This window comes from Lissotriton vulgaris, chromosome 3_1, assembly GCF_964263255.1.
Source record: "Lissotriton vulgaris chromosome 3_1, aLisVul1.2, whole genome shotgun sequence".
Classification (NCBI taxonomy): Eukaryota; Metazoa; Chordata; class Amphibia; order Caudata; family Salamandridae; genus Lissotriton; species Lissotriton vulgaris.
This window is the reverse complement of record NC_141689.1, coordinates 630819033-630844885: the sequence shown is the minus strand read 5'-3', so window position 1 is coordinate 630844885 and position 25853 is coordinate 630819033. Positions and strand designations below refer to the sequence as shown.

General features: G+C 45.7%; 1 protein-coding gene across 1 annotated transcript in view; it reads right to left on the bottom strand.

Moving 5' to 3' along the window:
- SLF1 (SMC5/6 complex localization factor 1) overlaps positions 1-25853 on the bottom strand; it is a 754058-nt gene that overhangs the window by 141716 nt on the left and 586489 nt on the right. Inside the window, exons 16-17 of the mRNA XM_086960920.1 lie at positions 3417-3509; positions 2833-3015 (exon numbers count right to left, since the gene is read on the bottom strand). Coding sequence (XP_086817046.1) covers positions 2833-3015; positions 3417-3509 — 276 coding nt within the window. The remainder of the gene's footprint in view (positions 1-2832; positions 3016-3416; positions 3510-25853) is intronic.

Here is a 25853-nt window from a genome sequence, read left to right as displayed (position 1 = left end):
CCGGCCCCTGAGGGAAGCCACAAATCCAATGGTGGTGCTTCTGACCTGGTCCAACGGGAGGCCAATGAGAATCAGCAGTCACCCGGGCCCTCCGTGGCACACCACCCTCGACTTCACATCGGGCCCAGCCCGTAGGCTTTAGATGGGGGGGGGGGGTCGCAGGTCCCCTCGGGGGCAAGAGGGTAGCGCACTGGAGCCCGGAGGTCTATAGGCCCGCAAAGCCGGGACGCTGAGTGAATGGCGCCCCTGTGAGCAGTCGATCCTTGCAGCTCACCCTCACTCAGGCCCTCGATAGTCAGGAAAAACACACACGGGAACCCGCCCGGTCCCCCAACCCCCCAGACCCCCCCCCCCCGCAGGAGGAAAAGCAGTTCCTGCGGATGGCGCCGAGGCAGGGCGGATGCCGACCCCGATCCGGGTCCAGCCAGCAAGAGGAAGACGATCCGGAGCTCCGCCGGCAACAGGCCTCCAAGCCGGGGCGTCGCGTGATTGGCGCCCCGGCAGACAAGCGATTCCTCCAGCCCCCCTCCACTCAGGGCAGAGATCGCCTCCAATACGTCTAGAGGGGCATGCCTAGCCCCAGGAGGGAGAGGAGCAGGTCCGACAGGTAGCGGTTAGGCGAAACTGTTTCCGACCCCAGTCTGGGCCCAGCTCTCCTCAGCCGAGTCCGAGGCAAAAGCCGGCCGGAGCTATCTTATGGCCGCCATCTTGAGGGCCCCGGGGGATCTCGTCGCGTCGGGCTAGTTGGCTCCAAAGAGCGCCGATGTGGCCAGCACCGCTGACAAATGGGCAAAGTCGGTTCACAACGGGAATCTCCCCAGTGGAAGAGGAGTTCCCGGTCTGCAGGCGGATCAGTGGGGCGGATTGCCGGGCATGGGTCGGGAGTCGCGCTAGCAAGCAACCATTCCTGGCGGCTGTTGGCCACGCCCCCATCCAATCAGGAGTCTTGAAGTAGATAGAAAAATTTGTGTTTGTGATTCGTAATTTATTAAAACGATCGATGGATGGGTCCATGGCATTAGTGGGGCAATGCCCCAACGGACACACCGCCACTGCATACTCCCACAGCCAGAAGAGTAATTATACATTCGTTGGTGCTGGCGTGCGTGGATTACGGAAGCGCCCTATACCTTGGCTCACCCTGTTATGCTGACAAAAGGTTGCAAACGGTGCAGAAAGTGGCCGCTCGACTTCTTACATATACACCCGAGGGCTCTCAGGGACCTCCACTGGCTTACGGTGAAAAGCCAGATTCAGTTCAAATCTCTCTGCATGATGCATAGGCCAATCAACAATAGAGACACCTCCCTTGCTACGATCATTAACCTCCCGTTACTTGCCTAGATGACCTATTAGATCTGCCTTACTTACTGCAGGTTCCAAGGATTTGTAGATCACACTGGGGTGGACGCTCCATGTTATTTTTGGCGTCCAAACTCTGGAACTCCTTGCCTCTTTAACTACGCCTTCTAGAGCCAGAGATCCCCTCAGAGAAAGCCTTCAAGATTTGGCTCTTCAGGGAATATGTTTTTCTCCACTGGGAGGCCTTCTGGTGGCCATGCATTGTACAAACATTGCAGAATAAAATAGAAAGGTATGCATGCCTGTCGACTGAACATAATGAATATATTATGCATATATTTTAGGTCTGCAGTACAGTTTGCCTAGCTGTCTCTCACAGAATAAGCGTGACGAATGGCCAGGTAAGAGGAAAATCAGTTCAATGCTTAAGCATTTAGAGAGAATCCTGTGGTTGATCAACACTAAAGAGTCAAAAAGATGATGTTGCAGGCAACTATCTCCCAACCCATCTAGCAAATGCACGAACTATCTCCCAACCCATCAAGCAAATGCATGAACTATCTCCCAACCCATCAAGCAAATGCACAAACTATGTCCCAAATGCACGAACTATCTCCCAACCCATCAAGCAAATGCACGAACTATCTCCCAACCCATCTAGCAAATGCACGAACTATCTCCCAACCCATCAAGCAAATGCACAAACTATCTCCCAACCCATCAAGCAAATGCACAAACTATCTCCCAACCCATCAAGCAAATGCACGAACGATCTCCCAAACCATCAAGCAAATGCACAAACTATCTCCCAACCCATCTACCAAATGCTCGAAATCCTTAAGAACGATGTGTGTTACAATCTCCTCAACGTGACTAATGCAGGGCACGGTTTTGTTCTTAAAATGCACAGTAGTTATTGTCCAAAAATGCGGAAGGTCTTTGGGGTCAAGTGATAAGTTTTAGAAGCGGGAAAATGTTTGTAATATCTTTCGAGGGTAGGGGGTCAGAAAAACAACGAGCAGACAGGGAAGCTAAATCAGCTAAATTTGCCTTTTGGTTTCAAGGCAACATCGCACCACACTCAGGCATTTTAGGATTCTACTGTACTGCGGTGTAAGAATATGCTCATACTTCACAATAGCTGGATATCCGGAAAAAAAGTTCACAAACATATCTTAAACTGCACAACGAACCTCGGATGCAGCCTGCTAAATATACCTGCAATGGCATGTATGAATTCGGCTCGTCCTATTAAAGATATCGTAAAAACACTGCTACGAAGACCTCATCATATATGCTATATATATCATGATACCTATTATCCTATCACCAAAAATGAATATTACATGTGACAGCTGCGGAAAGACCTATTACAAAAAAAACACCCACTTATCATGTTTAATATTTAAGTAATAAGTCTGCGTGTTCTTTTCTAACTAACCAACATAAAACATAATTTTGCCTTTTCCTCATTGGCTCCATGCACAAAGGAAAATCTTTTCAAAACAATGTAACTTGTATTTCACTCACCTCCATACTGAAGCAGCAACTTGCCAATTTCAACATGTCCGTTTGACAGCGCGTCATGCAAAGGAGTCACCCCATCCACTTGACTGAGCAGGTCTGCCTCTGGACAGCGCCGCAGAATCTCCTGGACACATTCTGTGCTGCCATGGTTACAAGCTTCATGCAGGGGCGTCCAGCCGGCATAGTCTGAATTATGAATTAAGGGCAGATATTTATAAAACAGGAACACAGAAGGAGCAAGTGTCAGGGCTTTGCCTTTAGATTTCCTATGGACAACTTGGTCGGCCTGCCGAAGAGCAGTGGACAGAACATTCGACAGGGGTCTGGCGGTTTACTTAGAACGGAATAACAAAACAGGCATTACAGTTCTAGGAAGGGTGTAGGCAATATCACACTAAAAATGACTAGCTATTAAAATATAAAAGACGAGAGTAAAAACTGGTCTAAAACAGATCTTTTTGCAAGAAAATCCATAAAAAAAGAAGTGCTGCTCTCTCTAATAATCAATGGCCACGGAATGCCCGGTATCGGGCGATTATCTCGCAGATTTGGCTTTTGCATCTCAGGAACACACGGGTGGAACTCACCTTTTACATTAATGTCTGCTCCCGCACTGCTGAGCAGCAGGGCCAATTTCTCCACTTTGTTCTGTTTGCAAGCTCTATGCAGGGCGGTCTCTCCTATCAGAAAGAACAAATACCTTAGATCTGGTTAGGCAAGATGGCCGCTCAAGAACATAATCAACATCTAGAGAAAATACAAGATTTGGCTGCGAGTCAGAACATTAAACAAGGACCACACATTCTATTTCTCCTGTTTAAACAAATATTAATATTATGAAAAGGCCCACTGGAGACATTTTCTATTATAGAGCAAGCATTGGTGACATACTGAGCATGCGGATTTACACCCTTTGTCTATGTTCCTCTTCTTAGTTTAGTAATTAAAGGCCTGATTTAGTTTGGTGGACCGATTACTCCGTTACAAGCTTTACGGGTGTCCTATCAGCGTTATTAGATGTGCGTTATAGCCTGTGGACCTTTTAATAAAGTAAACGAGATTCCTGTCAAGTTTATGACAGAAGAAATCCTCAGGCAGAGGCCTAAATTAGGGCCGAATAGGCCCTGCATTTTCCCTATTAGGACCTACATTTTCCATCATAAAGTGAAAAAGTCATGTATGAATCCAGAACAACAAAAGAACATGTCTTGAGACAAGGCAAGTCAAGTTGATACCTTCTGCGTTCATAAGTACCACTCCAAACACTATTTACAGTTATTCCTGGAAGCACTTTAAACCTACTGCTTTTCTTTTACATAAAATTGATTGCGTCATTTAAAACGAACATTTCAGGACAAACACCAATGCCCCCAAATGCTGGACTGTAATTCACAACTTCAGATCAGGTAACAGATGACTAGGTGTTCCTCAACAGGCTGTCTGGCTTCCCTACAAAAGCACTGCGAGGCAAGTAAAAGATGAGAAGATATCTTTAGATGCTTTTTACTGCTGAAAAGAATGAAACGAGTGGTGGCACGCCCCAGTATGCATCAACCTGGAGTGCGAACCTATTCTTCACAAACTACAGCATGTACTCTAGATGGGTTTGCATTCTTATACATAATACCTGTAGTGGAAGGGAACTCGCACAGCTGATTGTCCAAAGGTAAAGGGTTGTAAAGGGGTGTAGTGTGCTGCCAAGAGGAAATCACTGTCTGGCCAGGCAGTGAAACATCCAAAGGAACTAATACAAAGCTCCCCCTTCAACAAAATTATTCATCCATCTTTCAAGATTTATTTGACTGGTATTGAATGCATACTTTCATTTAAATCATTGAATTAACTGAGTTAATAGAATGTCTTTGTCATTGATATGTTGTAACAAATAAATCACACATCCCGATGTATTTCGGGCTACGCCCTTCGTCAGGGGATTACTCTACAAAAAAAATCAGAAAATAAAATAAATCACTAACAGTTCCTGTTACAAACGGGTAAAAAGATGCTAAATCTGTAAACATTGTAAAATAACATAACATAAAGAGCGACAAAAAATGCCCCAAGTGTGAAAATCAACATGAGATCCTAAGAAATGAGCAGGAGAGAGAAGTGCGTGTAGAGTCAAAGAAATCAGCTGTATCCCGAGTTAGCCCGGAATCACCCGGTGTATGAAGCCATCGTGAGACAGAAACAAGGTTCCGCGATTAACAAGAGGTAGCAGAAAGATGAAAACTGAGTAGGAGCGCTTACACATTAAACATAACGGTGACGTGACGGAAGAAGTCAGGTAAGTGAGGGCAAAAAGCGAGGTAAAACATGCACAAGTAACAGATTCAACAAAGTCCCCAGCAGGGTACTTACATCAGCGTGACTACGCTCAAACTCCGCGGAGTTCCGAGCGGGAAAAGATCAACAGAGTGAGCCGCTGGTCGACAGGGATTAAAGCGTCCAGCGAGAGTAGACATGGAAAGAGGACTAAAAGGTAAACAGTGCAAGAAAGAGTGGAGGGTGAATAAGCCGAGTAATAGATCGCCATATTGGAGTAGGTAAACAAGGGAAGCAAAGTTCATACAGAAGGAAGAATAGAACAAAAGATAAAAGCAGAAAAACATGCGTGTTCAAAACGTGGTAATGGAAAAAGATACACGAAGGAATAAGAGTGGAAAATCATGATAATGGTTACAGGTAGCAAAGAAATTCCATGCGATCATTGAGCCCATGGGGCACCATCGTGGACATGAAACGGATCCAAAAGTTCTCTCTTTTTAATAGGGTGTTCTTGTTGTTAGAAGTAACTTTAACTTGCTCCAATATTTGATATTTTAACTGTGCCACGGTGTGTCTGTTCTCAAGGAAATGAGTAGTTACAGTGGATTTGAGGTTTTGGGTACGAATGTTACTCTTATGTTATTATTATTATTATTATTTATTTTTATAAATCGCGCAGTCACCCGGAGGTATCCCGGCGCTGGCAAGATCCTAACTCCTGAAATAGGAGGAACAGAGGAGAAAAAAAAAGGGGACGAGAGAGAGGGAGGGGAGGGGAAGCAGAGAAGATCAGTATTAAGAAAGAAGTAGGATTCACTGGGGGAAAAGATGAGTTTTGAGCCGTTTTCTGAAGCGGAGATATTGTGGTTCGAGTCGCAGGTCGCGGGGAAGCGAGTTCCAGAGTCGTGCGGTATGGATTGAGAAACGTCTTCCTCCGGACCGGGCTTTCTTGAATCTGGGGATAGTGATGAAGTTTTCCATGTCCGATCGGAGGGATCTTGAGGGTTTGTAGGGTATGATGAATTTCCTGAGAACAGGGGGGCCTTGATTTTGTAGTGATTTGTGAGCTAAACACAGGGCCTTGAATTTGACCCGCTCCCTTATGGGAAGCCAGTGGAGGAGTTTGAGGGCCGGTTTGGCCGAGGCTCTGGCAGGGGTCTTTGTAAGAATCCGAGCCGCGGTGTTCTGGATTCTCTGGAGCTTGTTCAAGTCGCTCCGGGGGCGCCCAGATAGATCACATTGCTGTAATCAAGCCTCGAAAGTACGAGGCCTTGAATTAACAGCTTTTGGGAGTTGGTGGGCAGGAGGGGCAGGACTTTCCTTAGCGATTTCAGGAGCCCGAAACAAGTCCCGGCTACTTTCTTTGCCTGCACGGCAAACGTGAGGTCGGTGTCGAGCCATACTCCCAGACTTTTCACTTCTTCTTTAGGTTCGGGAGGAGGGCCCAGGCAGGCTTGCCAGATATTCGGGGGGAGTGTGAGCCCTTTCGAGCCGAAGAGCAAATTCTCAGTTTTCGAGCCATTTAATTTTAGGGCTGAGGTGTTCATCCAGCTGTGGACCTGCGCCAGGCAGTTGTATAGGTCTGCTGGTTGTTGTCTGGGGTGGGATAGTGAAACAACTAATTGTGTATCGTCAGCGTAACTGACGACGCTCACTCCGGGATGATGACCTCCTCCAGTGTGGACATATAGATATTAAATAATGTGGGGCTCAGGGAGAAGCCCTGAGGCACGCCACATTGGAGGGGAACTTCGGAGGAGCGGGCGTTGTTCTCCCAGATCTGGTAGGTCCGTTGATCCAGAAAAGATGAGAGCCAGGCTAGGGCCGAGCCATCTATACCAGCTCCCTTGAGTCTTTTAATGAGGAGTTGGTGGTTGACGGTATCGAATGCCGCACTTAGGTCGAGGAGGATCACTGCCACTGATCCTCCTCCGTCTAATAGCGCTCTGGCCTCCTCTACCGCAGCTAGAAGGGCGATATCCGTGCCCTGCCCTGGGCGAAAGCCCGTCTGGGAACTTTTTAGTATGTTGTTGGCCTCCAGGAACTGGGAAAGTTTTTTATTAACCAGTTTTTCTGCAATCTTGCTGATTCCTGGGAGTAAGGAAATGGGCCTGTAGTTAGCCAGGTTTTCGGGGTCCAGCGAGGGTTTCTTTAGCAGAGCTTTCACAACTGCCGCCTTCCAGCTCGGGGGTACAACTCCCTGTTGGAGTGAGGTGTTGATCAGATGGGTCAAAGGGGGAATAATCGTGGGGGCTACCTCCTTGAGGATTCGGAGCGGGGCGGAATCCCTGGGAGAACCGCTTTTTATGGATTTTAACGTATTTCCCACTTCTTTGGTCGAGACTTGACCCCAAGTGGAGAGACAGCTAGTTGTAGGGAGGTGCAGAAGATTGTTTTCTTCGCACGGGATCACGGGGGGGATTGAAGCAAGAATTCTTTGTATTTTTTCATGAAAAAAGTCCGCCAATTGTTGGCATTTTATCTGGTCATCTTTGGGGTCTGTGAGATGTCTCGGTCCGTGTACCGGGGGTTTCAGGAGATCCTTTAGAATGGCATAGGATTCCTTACTGGAGCATACTGCTTTCTCTATTCTTTCCTGGAAGAAAGAGCTCTTAGTTTTTCGGATAGCGGTTTTATAATCTGAGAGAGAGGTGGAATAGACGTCTTTGTTTGCTTTCGATTTGTCTTTCCTCCAGGAGCGTTCCGTTCTCCTGCACTCTTGGCGCAGGGCTTTTAGCTCGGGAGTGTACCATAGGGCCGAGGAAACTCTTTTAAGATGTTTGAAGGAGGAAGTTTTGGGAATCAGAGCATCCAGAGAGGAAGTGATCCACTCGTTGAACTGCTTATCTGCTGTAGCAGGGTCGGTGGAGAGCTCAGGAGAGGAGTCTGCAAGGGCGGCGGCCCATTCGCCGGATGGGAGTTTGTGCCACCGTCTGTCCGTGACCTGAGTTTTAGTGGTTCGAGGGTTGGTGGCGGGTATTTCCCAGGAGATAGGAGCGAGAAAGTGGTCCGTCCATGGGAGGATCACAGGTGGCCTGGTAGTGATGGTTGTCGCATTAGTGAGGACGGGATCCAGTAGGTGTCCCTTCTCATGGGTGGGCTCATTATTGATCAGTCGGATGTTGAATGACGATAGGTCTTGGAGAAGGTCGGCGGCTATCCGGTCCGTGGGGTCATTAAAGTGTAAGTTTAGGTCGCCTAGGATGAGGAAGTTGGGGACGGAAAGTGCTAGTTGAGAGGCTGATTCAGTGACGGCGTTGAGGAATTTCCCAGGGGTGCCTGGAGGGCGGTAGATCAGTAGTCCTGATAGGGAGTGAGCTGGGGAGGATTGAATGGAGAATTGACAGCTTTCGCAGTCCTCAATATCGGCGTTGGAGGTTCTGCAGATAAGTTGCTCCTTAAAGATAATGGCTACCCCCCCTCCTCTCCCTTTGGGTCTGTGTTGGGCTTGACAAAGGTACCCTGGGGGAAGGGCCGTGACAATGTCCGAGTCAGTGCTGTCTGATAGCCACGTTTCCGTGAGGAAGAGCAGATCAAAGTCATTGTCTTGAATTAGCAGATTTGTTTCGAGCGCATGTTTTGGAAGGGAGCGGCAGTTAAGAAGTCCTATCTTGAGTCCGGGTTTTGTTGGCCTGATGGGGGTCGGAGTGCAGCGTCTACAGTTAAAGAAGGGTTTACCTTCGGTGTGCGTGTGGTAGCAGGCCGAGATAGTCTTCGGTTGAAGTGCGCGAAGCGTGTCGCCAGTATAGACTATGCGGTTATACGGGATATCCGGGATACGGGACAGGGTCTCTGGCCCTAGGTCCGTCTGGGCCCAGACGGGCTTGCCTTTGGCGCGCGAACGGCGCTCCCGCTGCGCTCGTCCGCTGCGCTTGCGTGGGAGGCACATTTGGGGAGAGGGCTTGTGGGCGTGGCCTGTCCGGTGGGCGTGGCCTCGCTTCTGCTGCGATGGCGCTCGTGAAAACAAACAAACAAACAGTGACCCTAGACAGCGCTAGTTCCGCTGAATAAGACTGTCTGAGTGGCGGTTTAGCCCAGAGTAGAGCTCTGGTTTAAAGAAGCAAGTTTAAAAGGTGAACAACAACAGAACACAAAATTGTTTAAAACGCGAGTGTAACCTCCGGCTTCCGCCTCAGAGGATCAGTTTCAGAGTGGGCGCGCTTTTAGTCAGCGCTGGTTTTTATTGGCTGGGCTTGTGGGCGTGGCCTGTCCGGTGGGCGTGGCCTCGCTTCTGCTGCGATGGCGCTCGTGAAAACAAACAAACAAACAGTGACCCTAGACAGCGCTAGTTCCGCTGAATAAGACTGTCTGAGTGGCGGTTTAGCCCAGAGTAGAGCTCTGGTTTAAAGAAGCAAGTTTAAAAGGTGAACAACAACAGAACACAAAATTGTTTAAAACGCGAGTGTAACCTCCGGCTTCCGCCTCAGAGGATCAGTTTCAGAGTGGGCGCGCTTTTAGTCAGCGCTGGTTTTTATTGGCTGGGCTTGTGGGCGTGGCCTGTCCGGTGGGCGCGGCCTCGCTTCTGCTGCGATGGCGCTCGTGAAAACAAACAAACAAACAAACAGTGACCCTAGACAGCGCTAGTTCCGCTGAATAAGACTGTCTGAGTGGCGGTTTAGCCCAGAGTAGAGCTCTGGTTTAAAGAAGCAAGTTTAAAAGGTGAACAACAACAGAACACAAAATTGTTTAAAACGCGAGTGTAACCTCCGGCTTCCGCCTCAGAGGATCAGTTTCAGAGTGGGCGCGCTTTTAGTCAGCGCTGGTTTTTATTGGCTGGGCTTGTGGGCGTGGCCTGTCCGGTGGGCGTGGCCTCGCTTCTGCTGCGATGGCGCTCGTGAAAACAAACAAACAAACAGTGACCCTAGACAGCGCTAGTTCCGCTGAATAAGACTGTCTGAGTGGCGGTTTAGCCCAGAGTAGAGCTCTGGTTTAAAGAAGCAAGTTTAAAAGGTGAACAACAACAGAACACAAAATTGTTTAAAACGCGAGTGTAACCTCCGGCTTCCGCCTCAGAGGATCAGTTTCAGAGTGGGCGCGCTTTTAGTCAGCGCTGGTTTTTATTGGCTGGGCTTGTGGGCGTGGCCTGTCCGGTGGGCGTGGCCTCGCTTCTGCTGCGATGGCGCTCGTGAAAACAAACAAACAAACAGTGACCCTAGACAGCGCTAGTGCCGCTGAATAAGACTGTCTGAGTGGCGGTTTAGCCCAGAGTAGAGCTCTGGTTTAAAGAAGCAAGTTTAAAAGGTGAACAACAACAGAACACAAAATTGTTTAAAACGCGAGTGTAACCTCCGGCTTCCGCCTCAGAGGATCAGTTTCAGAGTGGGCGCGCTTTTAGTCAGCGCTGGTTTTTATTGGCTGGGCTTGTGGGCGTGGCCTGTCCGGTGGGCGTGGCCTCGCTTCTGCTGCGATGGCGCTCGTGAAAACAAACAAACAAACAGTGACCCTAGACAGCGCTAGTTCCGCTGAATAAGACTGTCTGAGTGGCGGTTTAGCCCAGAGTAGAGCTCTGGTTTAAAGAAGCAAGTTTAAAAGGTGAACAACAACAGAACACAAAATTGTTTAAAACGCGAGTGTAACCTCCGGCTTCCGCCTCAGAGGATCAGTTTCAGAGTGGGCGCGCTTTTAGTCAGCGCTGGTTATTATTGGCTGGGCTTGTGGGCGTGGCCTGTCCGGTGGGCGTGGCCTCGCTTCTGCTGCGATGGCGCTCGTGAAAACAAACAAACAAACAGTGACCCTAGACAGCGCTAGTTCCGCTGAATAAGACTGTCTGAGTGGCGGTTTAGCCCAGAGTAGAGCTCTGGTTTAAAGAAGCAAGTTTAAAAGGTGAACAACAACAGAACACAAAATTGTTTAAAACGCGAGTGTAACCTCCGGCTTCCGCCTCAGAGGATCAGTTTCAGAGTGGGCGCGCTTTTAGTCAGCGCTGGTTTTTATTGGCTGGGCTTGTGGGCGTGGCCTGTCCGGTGGGCGTGGCCTCGCTTCTGCTGCGATGGCGCTCGTGAAAACAAACAAACAAACAGTGACCCTAGACAGCGCTAGTTCCGCTGAATAAGACTGTCTGAGTGGCGGTTTAGCCCAGAGTAGAGCTCTGGTTTAAAGAAGCAAGTTTAAAAGGTGAACAACAACAGAACACAAAATTGTTTAAAACGCGAGTGTAACCTCCGGCTTCCGCCTCAGAGGATCAGTTTCATGTTCTAAGATCCTAACACGGATCTTTCTTTCAGTGTGGCCGATGTAACATTTGCCACAGGGACACTTCAATAAATAGATGACATTACTACTGTTGCAAGTTGCATTCACTCAAAGTTTGATCGGATGTCCTTTCATGGGGTGATTAGTGGTGTTACCAAGAATGCAATTGTTGCAGTTACTGCAGTTGAAACAAGGTTTTAAACCTGTGTAGGTAATATGTGTGTCAAGTTTACTGGGTTGGCTTAAGATTTCTTTCAAATTCCTGCCTCTGGTGAACGCAAACATGGGCGGTTGGTTGAACAGTCCCTTGAAGTCAGGTTCCATGGACAAGATGGGCCAGTGTTTGCGAATGATATGTTGAAAGCGATTAGATGTCTTGGAGTATTTGGAGACCACAACCATGCGGTCAGAATGTTTCTTGGGTTTGGGTTGCAATAAAGCAGTCCAAATACTTTTCTCACATCTCTCAACTGCCAGGTCAAGTATGGGGGTAGGGTATCCCCGTGCCTTTAATCGATCCAATGTGATCTTGATCTCTTTCTTGCTTTCTTCTTCATTAGAGACAATGCGTTAAACTCGGAGGAGTTGAGCATAAGGTAAGTTGTTCTTTAAGCCAACGCGGTGGAAGCTTTTGTAGTGTAAGGTGGAGTTTCTGTCAGTGGGTTTACTGAAGATTGTGGTGGACCAATCTCCCGATCCTCTGTGTACTTCCACGTCCAGATAATGGACACATTTGTCACTGTATTCCCAGGTGAATTGAATTCTCTGATTGATGTTATTCCAAGTTCCAAGAAAGGTGATGAGGGTATCAATAGTTCCATCCCATAGTAGAAAAATATCGTCTATGTAACGAAGGTACAGTTTTCCATGTTCCAGCCAGCTGTTTTGGCATAAAATGTGTGACTCCTCAAATTGTTTCAAGTAAATGTTGGCGTAGCAAGGAGCTTCCGAATTTCCCATGGCCGTGCCATTCAATTGCAATATCCATTTATCCAGCACCGTGAAATAGCTGTGATAGAGGGTAAAAATAGTGAGTTGCATCAAAAACACTTTTAAATCAGGGTCCAAATCGGATGAAGCTAGCACTTGTTCAATGGCTTCAATTCCTCCATCATGAGGGATAGAGGTGTAGAGCGAACAAACGTCCAATGTGCACATGATTAGTTGATCGTTTCTCAGTTCGTTCATAATAGGTTCCAGCTTCAAAAGGAAGTCGGTGGTGTCTCGTACATGCGACTCAGTTTCCAGGACAAATGGTTGGAGATATTTGTCTAGAAATTTACCCACGTTCTCATGAAGGCTACCTCTGGTGGACACGATGGGTCGAAAGGGAGGTTTGGTAGGATGTTTATGCATTTTAGGTAGCATATAAAGCACAGGGGGTTTCGGATTGATAGGTGTCAAATATCTTCTGGTTTTGTCATTGATGGTACCGTTTTCAAATGCCATATTGATGATATGGATCAAGTTTTTGGAGAACTCCTGAGTGGGGTCCCCCGGAAGGACATCATATGTATTGGAATCACTGATGTGAGCCTCAATTTGTTGTTCATAAAAGGTAGTGTCCATGATCACCAGGGCGCCGCCTTTATCAGCATTTTGACACGTGATGGTGGGATTGTCAGCTAGCTTTTGTAAAATGTTTCTCTCCTTCTTACTCAGATTCTCATATTTCATGGGTTGTTGAAACGGTAAGTTCAGTATTTCCTGGTTGATCAGGTTCTCAAAAGCGTCGATGATTTTGTGGCTTTGAGGTGCCAGAAAAGAACTGTGAGGACGCAGTCCCCGGAGCATATCTTCTTCTTGTGTGAGGGTCGGGCAGATGTTTTGAAAATAATGTCTGAGTCGGATGTTCCGTACCAATTTGAAGGCACTGACTTCTAGTTCCAAGGTGTTGGTTCTGGTAGTGGGAACAAATGATTGACCCTTCTGTAAGGTGTTCATTTCTTCGGTAGATAAAACAATAGAAGAAATGTTAATAACAAGGTTATCATCCAGGTTCATCGTCTTCCTTTGGTCTTTTTGCTCTTGGTTGTTGGTGGAGTTTTTTCTGTTTCCTCGGCGGGTTTTTCCCCCCCGGGATCTTTTTGTTGATCTGGGCCTGATTCTAAAAAATGAACCGTGGAGTCAGTAGAGGTGCTCGGTGTCTGTGATTTGGCATTAGGTGTAGCGCGGGTCAGTCTTTGTCTGTTATCTTCTTCAGAAGATGATGTTTCGTTGGCGGAAAAAGGATTATAAGGTTTATTTGGGCGTCGGCGGGCGTACACCTCTGCCCAGGTGTACACCTCGCCGAGCTTATAATCAATGGTATCTCTCTTGAATTTCCGAAATTTTCTTTCTTGTGTTTCACGTGTGTGCTTATCCAGTTGGGTGTTCACGTCCTCCAACATTTTGTCGAGTTCTTTGATGGACATGGCTTCGTCCAGCTCTTTTTTTACGCCAGTAATTTCATGGGACAGTTCTTCCAAAGTTTTAGATAATTCTTCCACGATCAGGAGGATCAGGTCGAGGGAGCACTTGTTGAGGATGGAGTACCATCGTTCAACAAATTTAGCGTTGTTTTTGCAAAGTAAAGGTTTTAAAGGGACCCGTAGGCCCTGTGGGATCCGTTGGGCACGATGGTACCGTATCAGGGTGCTAGTGTGCAGTTTCTGATTCTATTCTTTCTTGAGCAAGTAGAGTAATTGTCTGATGTTACTCTCCACGATGCGAGTGTTACCAGTGGAGGTGATGTCATCTTGTATCAAACCATATATTTTATCTGCGTCCTCAGTGGTGTAGGCAAATGTACTCGCCTTTTGATCGGTCATGCCAGAGACCGAATCGAAATTCATTATCACGGCGTGCTGAGATCCAAGGACAGACGAAAAGTAATACCTGTAGTGGAAGGGAACTCGCACAGCTGATTGTCCAAAGGTAAAGGGTTGTAAAGGGGTGTAGTGTGCTGCCAAGAGGAAATCACTGTCTGGCCAGGCAGTGAAACATCCAAAGGAACTAATACAGAGCTCCCCCTTCTGGGGAGAGAGCACCTCTGAGCACAACAAGGGGGGACCAACAGGTCTTATTCCATAATACGTAGATTGATCAGAAGTTCATGCGAAAGCGACAAAATTATTCATCCATCTTTCAAGATTTATTTGACTGGTATTGAATGCATACTTTCATTTAAATCATTGAATTAACTGAGTTCATAGAATGTCTTTGTCATTGATATGTTGTAACAAATAAATCACACATCCCGATGCATTTCGGGCTACGCCCTTCGTCAGGGGTTACTCTACAAAAAAAATCAGAAAATAAAATAAATCACTAACAGTTCCTGTTACAAACGGGTAAAAAGATGCTAAATGTTATGTTATTTTACAATGTTTACAGATTTAGCATCTTTTTACCCGTTTGTAGACAGGGTTCGTCGCTAACTGATACACATCAGTAAATCTACGTACTATATTCGCAGTCCTTAATCAAATCGATGTGAGACTCCCAGCAGCAGCCATACGGTTAGATACTGAAAAAGCATTCGAATCCCTAGAATGGCAGTTTTTATTTTCTACATTGTGTAAGCTTGGTTGCCCAAAGGGATATTGCAACCTCGTACGATTATTATATGCTGCCCTAGTGGCCCTTCTTAAGCTGAATGGAACATGCACAGACCAGTTTCCCTTATACTGAGGAATGCGGCAGGGATGCCCCTGTCGCCATTACTATTTATAGTGGCGATGGATCCACTTGTCAGTTGTCTACAAGAGCACCATTTGGCGGGAGGGCTGCGATTTCCGTGTGGCCCACTATTGGCGCTGTTATACGCTGATGACATTATGCTATTTCTCAGAAATCCCACAGCCAACCTCTCACTGGTACTAAGAGACATGGTCCAATTTGGGGGGATATCAGGCCTCAAGATAAATTGGTCAACATTGGAAATCTTCCTGTTGACAGACGCCATACTACAGGCACCCTTGGACTTTCATCTCCAATGGTGCTTGGATCCCCTTCGATATCTTGGCATATACTTCCACCGGGGACATTCTGAGGTTGTGCGATTGAACTTTACAGTGGATAAATTGAATACATTGGTCAACAAATGGATTAAGCTTCCTTTATCCACGGCCGGTAGAATTGCTATAATAAAAATGGTGGTACTCTCCTGGTTCCTCTATTTGTTCCTCAATATCCCCATTGCACTTACTGCAGTCTTCTTTCGTTGCCTCTGCAGCACGCTTCTCTGGCTGATATGGGCAGGTCGACATCCCAGAATTGGTTGGTCCACCTTAATATTACCATATGAGCAAGGGGGTGTCGGAGTCCCAGATTTGTATCTTTATAACAGAGTTGCTCAACTACATTTCTCTTACCATTGGTACCATCCGGATGTACCACTCCAATACCTTAAACCAGAAATTTCTTCTTGTCCGCTAGATGAGTGCCTGGGCAGTCCTAGCTGTAGCAGTGTATCAGATATTCAGACGATAGCAACAACATGTTGGGTTTGAAAAAAGCTCCAGCACTATATGGGCGCTGAACACCTCTACTCTCCACACATCCCAATAGCGAATAATCCATGGTTGCCTGTCACAATGGAAGACTTGACTCAAAAAACACTCTGAACATGCCATATACCAACAATGGGCGACCTATCTCAAAGAGACCGGCGTCTGATCAGTAACATCATTACATGAGGGACGAAATGTCACCCAAATGGATAGATTCATTCTATATAGAATACATAGCGCGTTGCGCTCGGTAGTCCCCACTGCTCCACTTTAACCACCCGACTTCCCACTCTTTACACTGGTAATCACAACTCCCGCCAGCACACATTTGGTACCCAGGCTCTGCCATGCTGCCATTGGGGAAAAACCCATTTCTGACCAGGCATCGAGGGCGGCTTGGGAGAGGGAGTCAGGTATCCCTTTGACTGACAAAAAAGTGGTTCTATTGCTGTGAACAAACTAAATTAGTATGCAATAATCATCAACATAAACTATTAAATTTTAAATACTTACATCATTCATATTGCACTCCACAACTACTTTTTAAATTGGATCCCAATAAATCCCACAAACATCATAGATGTGCAGCAGAACATGTTGATTCTACACATTTGGCCTGGAACTGCGCTCATATACTGAGATATTGGGAGGTGGTGCTCGGCATTCTAAGATTACAGAGATCAGTATTGAGCCTTCTCCGCTAGTGGCCCTGCTGGGATATGTCCTCCCACTGCCAAAGGGAGACACAATATATACGGATATTGCACTATTACTGGCTAAGCACTAAGTGTCTCTTCACTGGGGGCGCGCTCCTATCCTACAGCCAACTAGTGGATTCAAGATCTGATCGATTCTGATACCTCCAAGTGATATATATGCTTCGCTGCCTCCGGGCCGAAGAATATTTGGCAACCCCTGAGAGCATATTTACAAACATTCCCATTCGAGAGTGACACCCCTCTTGCAGACTTAGATAATCCTTAGATAGTCAAACAAATGCTCCAATTGTACTGAGATTACATTCTGGTTCTCCCTTTTACTGCAAACACCAAAGAAATAACACAGCCTGCTGATCCCTTTCTTACTACATGAGCGGGAAGAGATACTTGGAATGCGGTGCCCTACAATTTCAATGACACAGGATAGGGTCGAGTGCAAGATCATATATTACAGACATGCAAAAACCAGAGATGAACAGAGTAAAACGTAGATACAGCGATGTATATTAAGTGTGAACTGAAACTGAAGAAATATAAGTGTACTTGCTATATTGTGAGGCTAGTTTCTGTTGTCTTTTTCTTGTTGGTTTTGTATTGTAATATGATACATGCTAAATAAATCAATAAGAACTGTTTAAAAAAAAATGAAACAAATGAAAACGTGAAGATATGGATTTTCCGTCTAGAGCATGAGGTACAACTTGTGCATAAAACACAGAGGGGAAACTTGGCTCGATGTTTGTGCTCTAAAACGCCCGAGCTGGCCTTTGTGATACACAACAGAAGTGCATTCTGCCTTGTCTAAACGAACCATTGAAACCCAATTTTGTTTCACGAGTCCTAACTGGCATCATCCAGTCTGGAATTTGATACAAGATGAAATGACAGCTTTGCCTAGATATACGTATGGTGCATTGTTCATGTCAGACTGGTACATTACTAAAAGAAATGTTCAAGTTGCAAGAGGCAGCGAATTTAACATGTTGCAAATGTTTTGTGCACTCGCTGCAGGATTTAGGTCTTACAATGTACTATGTTTAGCACTGAAATGTTGGCTAATGGTCTCTTTATAACCCTGGCTGTGGGTGTGGACGTTCGTGTGTAACACTGAGTAAAGCACTTCGTGTGACTAAACAGGCTTAAGGTAATTGAATATAGTCCCCAGAGGGACAGTAAGTGGTCGGGTAATTGACGTTGTGACAGAGTTATTTAGGACCCAGAGGCTTGAGTGTGCAATGCTGTCCTCAGGCCCTGGTGATTCGGTTCCGAAGGTCTCTCAGAGGATGGATGTGTGCAGTCCAGGACTGAGGGGGGAGCACATGATGCACTTGAGTTTGATCGGGAAATACAGACGAGTTACTAAATCTGAAATATGTGACGTGAGTGTAATGAGGCCGCTGCTCTACAGATTACTAGGGGTTTCATCCTCCAGTCAAGACATGACGTTTTGTAATGCAGCATTTCCCCCCAGGTCTAGTCATATACTACCTGCTTATTTTTGACATATTTTTCATGAGGAGACCTAAATACAGACTATGCCGCAGTACCCAGCTAGCTTTTGTGGTCCAGGCACAGAGCCTTCTTCTTGTGCCGGTTGAATTGCCTGGCTACAGTGTTGTAGTGTGAACAAGTTCAAAATCATACACAGACTGATTTCTTGCTTTAAGTGAATGAGTAGCACGTTACTCGATGGGAGTGGCATGCATACATGCATGAGCTGGAGATCGAAGCAGAGCAAAATATTTATTGCAGCAACAGCAGCCTTTCTTTTTTTAACATTGCAAACATAAATACCTGAATGAGATACATAAGTATGCATACAAACTAACACACAAACTTCAGAAAGCACAATGACAGTACATTCCAATACTCGATTTTCCTAATTTTCTTCATATAAGTTGACAACCTACAGCAGCGGCCGAGGGGAGAAGAAGACAGAGGAAAAAAGAATAGACACACTTGGGGACTCTATGGGATGCTTTTTGATGGGCCCTTGATATACTTTGTTTGAAGAGAACAGTGGTTCAGGGTTGGCCTTACGAGGTCCAGAGCAACAACCCCAGAGGGTCGGTGTGTAATCAATTTAGACTAGAAATTAAATTTCTAGTCTAAATTGATTACTAGGGCTCGGCCTAGTTTGCGAAGTCGCGCTATGCGAAGCTATGCGAAGTGCACTTTGCACTACGCGAGCTTCGCGTAGCACTACGTGAACTGCGTAGCAGCATGTTCGCACTGTGCAAGATGCCGTTTTCAATGATTGCACAGTGCGGACAAGCATCCGGCACTGAGCAATAATTGAAAACGGCATCTTGCACAGTGCGAGCTATAGTTTTCTGCCGCTCGAGGAAATTTTACCTCGAGCTGCAGCTTTCTCAACGCGGACTGGTAGTTTCTCATCGCGAGCGGTCGCGAGCATACGCGACCACTCGCAATGAGAAAATACAACTCCCTGCATTGAGAATCTCGCAGGGAGGTTTATTTTCCATGCTCGCGATCGGCAACTTTATGTTGCTGATCGCGAACGAGGCAAAAGTCTCACCAAGATGTAATTTTGCTTGCTCGTGGTCGCCAACTTGTTGTTGAGGACCGCAAGCAAGCAAAAAATGACTGCTGCACTACGCGTGTTCACACTGTGCTACATGCAGCTCGTGTAGTGCGAAGTTGTGCAAACTTCGCAAACTACGCGAGCGTAGCGTAGTGCTTCGCCCAGTCCTACTGATTACACACCGACCCTGTGGGTTTTTTGCTCTGGACCTCGTAAGGCCAACCCTGAACCACTGTTCTCTTCAAACATATTATAACCCCAAGTTCGCTTTTCGGGGTACCCTTGTTCTCCTAGACTTGTTATACTTTGTGGCTCACTCTATAGCCTTGTGAGACTGATACAAGATTGAATTTGAGATTAGGACATGGTACATTTGATTCTAACTGGAGAACTCCATGGTGAGGTAACGAGAAAACCCTATAGAACTGGAAGGTTGAGGGAAAGACCTTAGCGGAAAGGTGAGTTTAACCATACTGTCATTAACCTGGGGACGGCGAGAGTTTACTACTGTGAGCTTAGCAATAATGAAGTCTAGGCGACGAGGCGTTACGAAACACGTTTGGTAGAAGCACAGATGAAAAGAACATTTTTAGCTGAAGAACTCTGAATACACTTGGTTTATGAGTGTGCTCAAAATATATTTTTTTTATTCAATGCTATCACTGTCACACTGTGTTCGGGTGGAGGTAGGACATGGAACAGACGGGCTATTGGGGCCCCCCAATCATGGTGGTCGATGCTGTTTGCCACTGGCGTCTTGGAGTTTGTTCTGCTTTAACTCAGCAAATTTGGCCAAGAATAATCTTTTCTACACTTGACTCTCAGGGTGCAAAGGGAAAACAGTCCCAGGCTTTTTAGTGAGGTGATAAGGGAGGTGGGCAAGAACTTTTAACACACAATCAACCAACAACAGACACAATATTGTCCAGCACAGTTCTACTGATCTAAATAAAAGAACATACTTTAATCATACATTGCTACTTAATACTACAGAGTGCAATTAGGGAAATGAGGTGGGCGGAATGGAGGAATGTTTTCTCGCATGTGACTAGCCAACGTTAAGTTGGCGAGAATTTGCGTCCACTAGCATGATTTTCGGGTGCTAGAATCCCTCCCGGCCAGATTTCTCAATGTGGGTGCTCGTGGCAAGTCACTACTGCTCACATTGAGAAAGCTGCCGCTCGAGTAGAAAAGCTACTTGAGCAGCAGAAAGAAGAAGCATCCTCTGGCACGCGGCATAATGCAGTTCACGCTGATTTTACAGAGCGGAACAAGCTCCCGGTGCTAATAATCAGCGGGGGGAACACGATGTGCTAAATTCCATCCGCCTGGGGAACTCCACGGAATCTTGCTGAGTTTTTATGTAAGTTCGCAGAATTCTCCAAGAGTTTCACCCACCCATAGAAATGATTTACATGGTTAAAATCCTGCTTGCAATTTTAGGTAGTACATCCTTCAGTGCCCAGACCCTGCTATGAAGTTCTTTCTGATTCTTGTCACCTAGTTTGGGTACAGCGCTGGCTATGCTCAGATGCACTCACTCAATCACCCCCAAGGCGTATAGTCACCCAACAGTTGAGTTCACTTTTTCCTTTGTGAAATATTCTAATAAAGAAAGCTGCATTCAGTTCTTGAGCCCTGTGGTTTCCTGTTTTTGTCAGTTGGAGTACTGGCAGATGTAGGATGGTCATGAGCAGAATTCTTTCACCTCAGGCGGCAGGTTTGGAGGTGTCAGATTCATGGGGGAGAACTTGCTGGGAATTTGAAAACTTATGGGTGTCTCGGTGCAGTTACCTCATCTGGCAGCTTCCGGTCATCAGAAGTTGGGGCCTGCCTAGGCTGGGTGCAGAAGAGATGCAGGCTTGGCAGTTGCAGGATATGATCTAATCAGGAGACACACCTCGGTTTCTCTGGAGAACATAGGCTCCAACGGTGGCAGTGGGAGCACCAGTTTCTCAGCAGCAGCGGTCTACCAATCTCACTTGATGCTTGCTTTCACTTGAAAACTTGATGTGGTTCACAATTAAGACCCTTTAAGGAGACCGGGTGACCCCCTTTAGCTTCGTTTCATATGCAGAGACATGCTGGACTTCACCTCCTGGACAGTCTCTCCCTCATGCAGAGCCAGGCATACTCCTTCCCTCTCTTAGTAGACAGACAACCTTCTGCATTCTTTAGGTGAGATTGGCTGTCATGTAGATAGTAGATCTGGTCACACAACAGCCCTACTAGTAATCCACGGAGCACTCCCTTGATTGGTCCAGAAGAACTTGGAAGTCGAACAAAGTGGGTTGGTTTGGATCGACCGTAAACACAAATCTTCCAGATAGAGATTTTAGAACTGGTTTGTGTTGATTCTCTTTCAAATGTCACGTGAGGTAGCAATGGGGCAGGATCGCCGTTGGTGTATGCAAAACATGGGCACACCGTATGTGAGATCTGCATGAAGTAGTAATCTGAGACAGGCAAAAGGGCAGGTCTTCCTTAGAAACATTCTCACCTTGAACAACAGAAACTGTAGTCCAGTCAGCCATGTCAAGCAAATGACAGTGTTCAGGAAGAACTGATCAGCAGCCCTTTGCTATACCGGACCTCATGGAATTTCTAAAGGTAACCCTGTTTTCAACCTCCTTACTTTAGGGTCTGGGTCTCAACCATTCATCCACAGCAATGCAGGCAATACACTTCTTATGTCTGAATAAGCTATCCTCATCCTCCATGTTGTGCCATGCTAAATCAGGTGCATTAAAAAACAATGTCCTGATCGGTAACAATACGTAGGCAATTAATTATGTATGCCTACAGCATTACTCATAGGGAAAGAAGGAGAAACCACTTCAATTTAGAAAAAGATAGTTAATCATCTTTATATTGTAACATCAGTTATGGTCGCAGAGTATACAGTTAGAAGCAGCACTGCATAAATAAATTGAAGACAACCATAAAACACTTGGTGCATGATGGTGATTGTGATGGAAGTGGCGGCGCAAGTGAAGAAGTGAACAGCAGGAATGGCGCACTGTGATGTGGTGCAAATAATTTACATTGATGGCTCCAAGGTAAGTGACAACGTGATATCACAATACACAAAAAATGTTTGAATTGGTTGTTGAGCCACAAGAGAGGAGTACGCCTGTTAATACGCTGTTAGGTCGACGGCGTTTCGATCCAAGTGAGTTTGGATCGTCATCAGGACTGGGTTGTCTGATTTAGGGCGCGCTTGGTATCATTCCGTTCTGGTTGGTTTGGAGATGTGGGGTGGCCCATGAAGAGTTCGTCCATATGGTATGGGACTGCCCGCAATTAGATATATTGGACAGAAATACTGGAGACCCTACATCTGGCATTGGGACGAACTACACCTTGATTGCTAGAGGCATGTATATTGGGTTTATATGCAAGACCAAGACCTAAGAAGTTGGTAACCAGATTCATAGATTTGGCGCTAGAATTAGGTAAGCGGAGAATTGCTATAGAATGGAAATCAGCGGCATGACCAACTGTCATGGCATGGAAAGCAGAGGTGACGCATTGGGCCAGAGCAGAAAAACAGGCGCTGATCAGAGAAGAAGCTAGGGGGATTAGACATCGCTCAACAGCAGACTTGTGGACTGAAATATTGACAGCATGGGAACACCCAGGACAGAGTAGTGATGATGAATCGCATACGAGTGAAGATGCCACAGAAGATATATTTGGAAGGCCACCTCTCGCTAGCAGAGAAGAACGAAACAGCGTAAACACTGACCAAACACCATAACATTAAGGCATCAGATAATGATACGAACCCCAAGCATATTAAACTTACCTCCCCCAGAAATATATATTATTTTACGGAGTTTTATATAGCGCAAACTTGACCCGGTATAGGGTATCAGATGCTTTACATAGCACCAGTTGCGTTACATGAGGACACATTCATTTTTGTTAGGCTTGGGGAGATTAAGTAATTTGCCCAGAATCACAGGATGTTCAGCGTTATTGCCGAGACTCGAACCCGGTTCCCCAGATTCGAGGTCGACCGACCTATCCGTTACGCCAACTCCCCTCCCCATTCCGCTATAGATATACTGCTTTAGATATAGATCTTACAACCTGATGAATGCAGGGAAGTGCTGGATGCCTTTGGTGCCACCCTTGCCCCTTACTGCATGACAGGGAACACAGCGACTCTCCTTTCTTAATTAACTCCCTTCCTCCTTCCACCCCCCTTCATTGTTAAGTACAGTTAGATTTAATGGTGTATGCAATTTAACATCTGGAAACTTGACGAGAAGACTAAAAACTACTGTCCCAATGGACGAATATAATGTACTCTTGGAAAGTGCAGTTAATGATTTAATGGAAATTTAGCGACCGCAATATAACATACTCCAAAATGGAACCTATCGTGACATAAACAGACAACAAGGTATTGAATGGAGCTGCATAACAGTTAGGAGACAACCAAACGTGTTATCATTTCTTGCTGTAAAGAGGATAATAATGTATAGAATGCTTGTATAAGATAATTGACAAAATACCAATGTTTTTGAAAGATGCATTAAAACACCAATAAAAAGATGTGGAAAAGGTCAATAGAGCCTTGAACTGACTTCAATGGCCACGCTGGGTACATAGCTGGAAAGCTTATATCTATGGACATTTGAAAAGCAATTTGGGGGTGATCTGAGCTTCATGTTGTAACACAAAAAGAGATTTCATTTTTACGTCCTCAAAATGCGCGCATATTAGGTCAGCATTTTGTCATCCCCATCCTTTAATATCATAAAAGATTGGGGGTTAGGCTAATGTAATGTATATCACAATATCTGGGCATTGGCACTTTGTAGAGTGTGCCCCATCAAATCCAGCACCCACCGTAAATTACCTTAAACTTCATCTGTTTTAAATAAATTGGGTTCCGGGACATCATTAGATATCACCTCCTATTCAGAGGCAGAAAAATATCAAACAGAAACAGTCACATTACTTTTTCACCCAACAACTGAAGCAATAATTAAAGCTATTAAAGCTAGGTGTAGAGCCAATGGGATTTTCTATTTCCCTTCACCCCGTCCCATTTATTTTCTGTCTGCAGTGAAAGAGAAAAGAGGCAGAAATACATGCCTTATTTACTAAAGATTTTCCCTTACTTAAGATGGGCGTAATACAGATTAATGTCTTCAAACACATTTTCGGGAAGCAAGAAAAAACCTCGGTATATCAGCTCCTTCGACTCATGCTTTCTAGCTTGAAATGACTAAATCAAGAAATAGCCTTAGTAAATAAATTGTTTGCACTTAAAAATATGTAACTATACAAGTGGAGGCGAATAGTTACAATTTCACTTCTAGTGATAAAAAAAGAGCTTCACAAATGATTGGCGATGAAATCTATGGGAACAAAGGACATCAGGATTCGCCTGAAAAAACATACAGAAAGCTCTTAAGCTGTAGACTTTCATTAAGGTTGTGGATGAAATAGAAAGAGCCTGCCAACTGATGGTAGGACCTGCACAAAAGGCAAAGTAAAAAAAGACCAAAGATTTGGCTCGATCCAGAGTCGAATGAGATTGTCTTTCATAGAAATTACCTTACATTTTAAAGGAATCACCAAGACGGGTGTGGCCATATAGCAAACAACTGAATTGCTCTTCCAGTTACTCTGAAGCTAATATAAGCACCATCTGATGCCCTAGCTTCCACAAATTGAAACCTCTCCTTAAAACAGCCGCTTGCTTATTCGCCTAGGGAGCTCAACATTAGGCGAAGAATATGCATCCCGAAGCTTTATTTAGGAACATGGCACGGATGGAATGGTGACCCAAGAAGGCGCCCTCACAAGTCACAGGCGAGCTGACCTCCTGGCAGAAGCTGCAGGACTGTGCTCAAGCCCATATGTCACTCCAGCTTCCACAATATTAGGCACAATGCCGGCTGTGTCCCAGTACGTCTTTGACGACAGTGACTGTGGGTGTGTGCAGTGAGATCACAGAATGCTGGAAGGGCATCCATTCAAATCAGGGAACAAATACTGATTTGGCAATCTATACGGTGTTCTACCGAAAAGGCTCATTTGGAGGTAAGTGTCGGCCTTCCTTTAGAGACTTTAAACTTACTCTGGGGACATTTAATTTAGAGCGCCTAAGGAGAAATTCAGCACATCTCTAAGCAAGGAATTACCTAAAGCATGCTCCATTAGGTCTAGAACACAGCACTCCTTGAAAGAGCAACCACCCTCAGAAAGGGTCTAGTTCATCCACACCCGGAACCCTGAAGACAGGTACTCCCGGAGTGACAATTACAAAGCAGAGGGCCATTTCTTAAAGAGTACATAGGTATGTAAGTGCGTGGTATTTCTACAGCGCAAACCTAGCACACGGCCAAAAGTCAAAGAGTGATAGGAGAGGCAGCTAGTATAGCTAGTTTGTGAACTGATAATGCACTGTAATGTAGTGTTCATTAAAGAGGTGAGTTGACAAGAAAACTTAAATAAGTCAAGCAGGACATGAATAACCTGGGAGAAAAAGTATGATGCCAATTAGGAGGAACAAGAAAAAGTATTCTTTCATCAAAAAAAGCTGGAGCTTGAAGAGCAGAACACTACACTACAATTACACCTGGAAGACCTGGAAAACGTGTCCCACAGGAATGATGTAAAGTTAAAAGGAGTTACCGGTGGCACTGAGGGAAAGAATATTTGGCTTCCAACCAAAACGTTTTCAGCACCTTACTAGATAAACCAGACTATGGAGATATAATGGTGGACAAAACTCACAGAACCTCCAGACCTGCAATCATGACCCCAGACATGCTTACTCAAAAG